The following is a 3989-nucleotide window of genomic DNA, read 5'->3' as shown; positions in this document are numbered from 1 at the left end:
GTTCAAGGCAATTCTCCTGCCTCAGCCTCCTGAGTAGCTGGGATTACAGGCACGCACCACCATGCCCAGCTAATTTTTTGTAGTTTTAGTAGAGACGGGGTTTTGTTGTATTTGACCGAAGCGTAGAAAGTTATCACGAGACAAAAGTATGCCAGATTGCAGGGTCATTTATTATGCCGGCAACCACAGAGGACTCACGTCTCTCCAACCTGTGGTGCCAAAAGGAGGGTGCCATGATTTTTTATACCCAAAAAAACCACCTTGGGAGTGGGGGTGAGGGGTGGGGATGGGGATGATAAGGTTTCGGACATTTCAAGGGCTAGGGGATTCTGTGACTCACCTCCTGGGTGGAGACAAGGGCGGGGGTCTCCGGACATTCCAAGGGCTAGGGGATTCTGTGATTCACCTCCTGGGTGGAGACAAGGGCGGGGGTCTCCGGACATTCCAAGGGCTAGGGGATTCTGTGATTCACCTCAGTGGTTTACAGAAGTCAAGATATACATTTGTTTGCACATCACAGATTTTAGCAGTTACTGATAAGAAAAGGTAAGCAGCTTTACATAGTTTTGAAGAACAAACTAGCAGTTCTATTTACAGAGGCCAAGGACAGCAGTTATTGTGAGGAGAATGGGGCAGCCATTTCAGCTTATCTAAAAACAGTTTTGCATTTTATAAAATAGTTTTGCTCCGCTTCTGGCTCTAGGCCAGCACAATATCACAGTTTCACCGTGTTGACCAGGATGGTCTCAATCTCTTGACCTCGTGATCCACCCACCTTGGCCTCCCAAAGTGCTGGGATTACAGGCGTGAGCCACCGCGCCCGGCCATTATGAGATTTTCTTTTGCGATTTTTATTTTTTTTAAGACGGGGGTTTCACCATGTTGGTCAGGGTGGTCTTGAACTCCCGACCTCAGGTGACCCGCCCGCCTTGGCCTCCAAAGTGCTTGGATTACAGGCGTGAGCCACCACGCCCGGCCTTGCGATATTTTTTTTAAAGCTCATCAGCTATCATTAGTATTAATGTATTTTATGTGTGGCCCATGGAAGCGAAAAGATTGGACTCCCCTGTTCTACGGTATTCCATTTGTCAGTTATCCAGCCTCCACTCTTAGTTCTTTGTTTAGCGACAAGGTGTTGTTCTAAAGGATACGCTGGACTACAGTGGCGCGACCATAACTCACTGAGCCTCGAATTCCTGGGCTCAAGCGATCCTCTAGCCTCTGCCTCCCAAGCAGCTGGTTCTACAGGTGAGCACCACCACGCCGGCTAATCTTTTTATTTTTTGGAGACGGAGTCTCGTGTATCGCACAGGCTGGTCTCCAACTCCTGGAATCCTTCTGCCTTGGCCTCCCACAGCGCTGGGATTCCCGGCGTCAGCCACGCGCCCGGCCAACCACGCTAATTTGTATAGGCTCTTACCTCCCGCCACTCTGCGAGACCAGAAGCTGCTTAAGAGACTGGCTCCAACGCATCTTTCGGTCCCTCATGCCGCTTAACGAAACGCGCCGGGTGACTCCTGTGCCTTTTATTTCATGGATTCCCCACCAGGCTGGGGTTGGAGTCACCGAAACTCAACCAGCAGGTGGGAGGTGGAGCCAGGACTCGGCGCTCTGCCCGCGCCACACGCGGCCTTCACAGAGGCGGGGACCATGGCGTGCGGGGGACACCGCTGGGCCGCCTGACGGGACTGTTCTCCCGCCTCAAGGAACTTTCTTGATTTCTATGGTGTAAGAGTAAGGGGACACCCAGGCTACTCCCCACACCTCATGGAAAGCGGGAAAAGAGCGGAACGAGAAGTGCCGCCTCAGTGAAGGCACTCTGACAGCCACCACAGCCTCTGAGAACGGAACCCTGCGCCCTCCCGGAAATGACACACAGGGGCTCGGTTCCCGCCCCCTCGCTTCCGGGTCTGTGCCTCGCTCGCGCGTGCGCCTCAGGATTAAGTAGCGGGGTTCCGCACGCGCACGTTCACGAGGTGAAAGCAAAATGGAGGACTCGGCCTCCACTCCGCTGTCATCTTCAGCCGCGAATGCAACCTCCACCTCGACTCCAGCTGCCCCGACAGCACGGAAGCAGCTGGACAAAGAGCAGGTGAGTGGTTCCTGGGAAGGGTGGCTTGGAAGCGGTGTGGCGTTCATCTCGTGAGGCGCAAGGTGCCGGGACCTGAGTGCGTGCTAGGCAGAATCCCCCCGGGGCTCTGGGAGGGTAGCTGGCGGGCTGTGTGCCTCAGCCGTCTCTACGGTTTACATACGTGGGTGGGCGCCTGCTTCCCCACGGTCCTGCGGCCTTGAATTGGGTTGCAGGTGTAGTAGATGATGAGCTAAATGAGATCGACCTGGCGACCTGGCTTAACTTCCCTATATAGGCCTTGGCCGAGTCGCTTACTTTAGCAGGTCTGTTACCCGTTATTTAAAATGGGCCCTTCCGGTCCGCGCTATCCAGGATCGCAACAGGCAAAGCGAGTACCGCATTTTGCCCAGGAGCCTGGCACAAGGTAAGAAAGTACTCGGGAGGGTGGGCGCGGTGGCCCTGTAATCCCAGCACGGTGGGAGGCTGAGGCGGGTGGATCACCTAATGTGAAAAGTTCGAGACTAGCCTGGCCAACATGGTGAAACCCCGTCTCTATTAAAAATACAGAAATTAGCTGGGCGTGGTGACGGGCATCTATAATCTCAGCTACTTGGGAGGCTGGGGCAGGAGAATTGGTGGAACCCGGGAGGCGGAGGTTGCAGTGAGCCGTGATCGCGCCATTGGATTCCAGCTCGAGCGACAACAGTGAAACTCCGTCTCAAAAAAAAAAAAAAGGAAGAAATAATAACTGCTAAATGCATTCGCTTTGTGCTTTTCCTGGGATTACTGCTTTCATCTTTGAGGGCAGGAGGAGCATGTTTCCGTTTGGCCCAGTCTCTTAAGTAGAAGAGACGCCCTGCCGTAGATGGTGTGGATACTTAGGCGTGTTTGAGGGGTTCTTAGAATTCTCTGAATATAAATTGCAGGATCCTAATAGATAAGGTTATGGAGGTTACCCCTTGAAATAGAAGTTGGAAGGGAAAAAATAGAAAGTGTGGGAGGGGACAAATGCTAAGTTAGATTGAGAACATTCACTTATTTGTGTAAGTTATTGTGAGAACATTTCACTTACTTGTCTTCTCCACTTTGCAGGTTAGAAAGGCATTGGACGCTCTCTTGACACATTGCAAGTCCAGGAAGAACAATTATGGGTTGCTTTTGAATGAGAATGAAAATTTATTTTTAATGGTGGTATTATGGAAAATTCCAAGTAAAGAACTGAGGGTCAGATTGTAAGTTGTGGTTTTCTACCTTTGCTGTTTTTATCTGCCTATTCATTCTTTGTAACTCGAACAATTCTATGGTATTTTCTGATGGAAACTTCGCAAATTTTTAATAAAAACCAGACACGAAGTAAAACAACAGTGTCTAAAAGAACCATAGAGGATTGGCAAGGTGGTTGACATCTGTAATCCCAGCACTTTGGGAGGTCGAGGCAGGTGGATTACCTGAGGAATTCGAGACCATCCCGGCCAACAGGGTGAAACCCCATCTCTTCAAAAATACAAAAACTAGCTGGACATGATGGCAGGTGCCTCTAATCCCAGCTACCCAGGAGGCTGAGGCTGGAGAGTCACTTACACCCAGGAAACCGAGGTTGCAGTGACCAGAGATGTCCCCATTGCACTCCAGCCTGGGCAACAGACCAAGACTCAGACTCAAAAACAAAAAAAAGAAAGAAAGAAAGAAAGTAAAAAAAGAATTGTAGGAATTCAGATGTGCTAAAATTTTCTCGAAATTTCACCAGTTTTCTGAGCTTGGTTGACAGCTAACCTAATCAGGTCTGTTGAATAGAAGACCTAGTGTTTAAAAGAATAAGGGTGGGCCGGGCGCGGTGGCTCAAGCCTGTAATCCCAGCACTTTGGGAGGCCGAGGCGGGTGGATCACGAGGTCAAGAGATCGAGACCATCCTGGTCAA

At 50.8% G+C, this 3989-nt stretch overlaps 1 protein-coding gene across 1 annotated transcript in view; it reads left to right on the top strand.

Moving 5' to 3' along the window:
- The first annotated feature begins 1901 nt into the window (after positions 1-1901).
- Positions 1902-3989, top strand: part of RSL1D1 (ribosomal L1 domain containing 1) — a 16720-nt gene continuing 14632 nt past the window's right edge. Inside the window, 3 exon segments of the mRNA XM_017539932.2 lie at positions 1902-2092; positions 3164-3307; positions 3619-3648. Of these exon segments, the coding sequence (XP_017395421.1) occupies positions 1988-2092; positions 3164-3307; positions 3619-3648 (279 nt within the window). The 5' untranslated portion in view covers positions 1902-1987.

Source organism: Cebus imitator, unplaced genomic scaffold (assembly GCF_001604975.1).
Source record: "Cebus imitator isolate Cc_AM_T3 unplaced genomic scaffold, Cebus_imitator-1.0 Scaffold122, whole genome shotgun sequence".
Classification (NCBI taxonomy): Eukaryota; Metazoa; Chordata; class Mammalia; order Primates; family Cebidae; genus Cebus; species Cebus imitator.
Note: the sequence above shows the minus strand (reverse complement) of the source record. Positions and strands in the feature narration are given on the sequence as shown.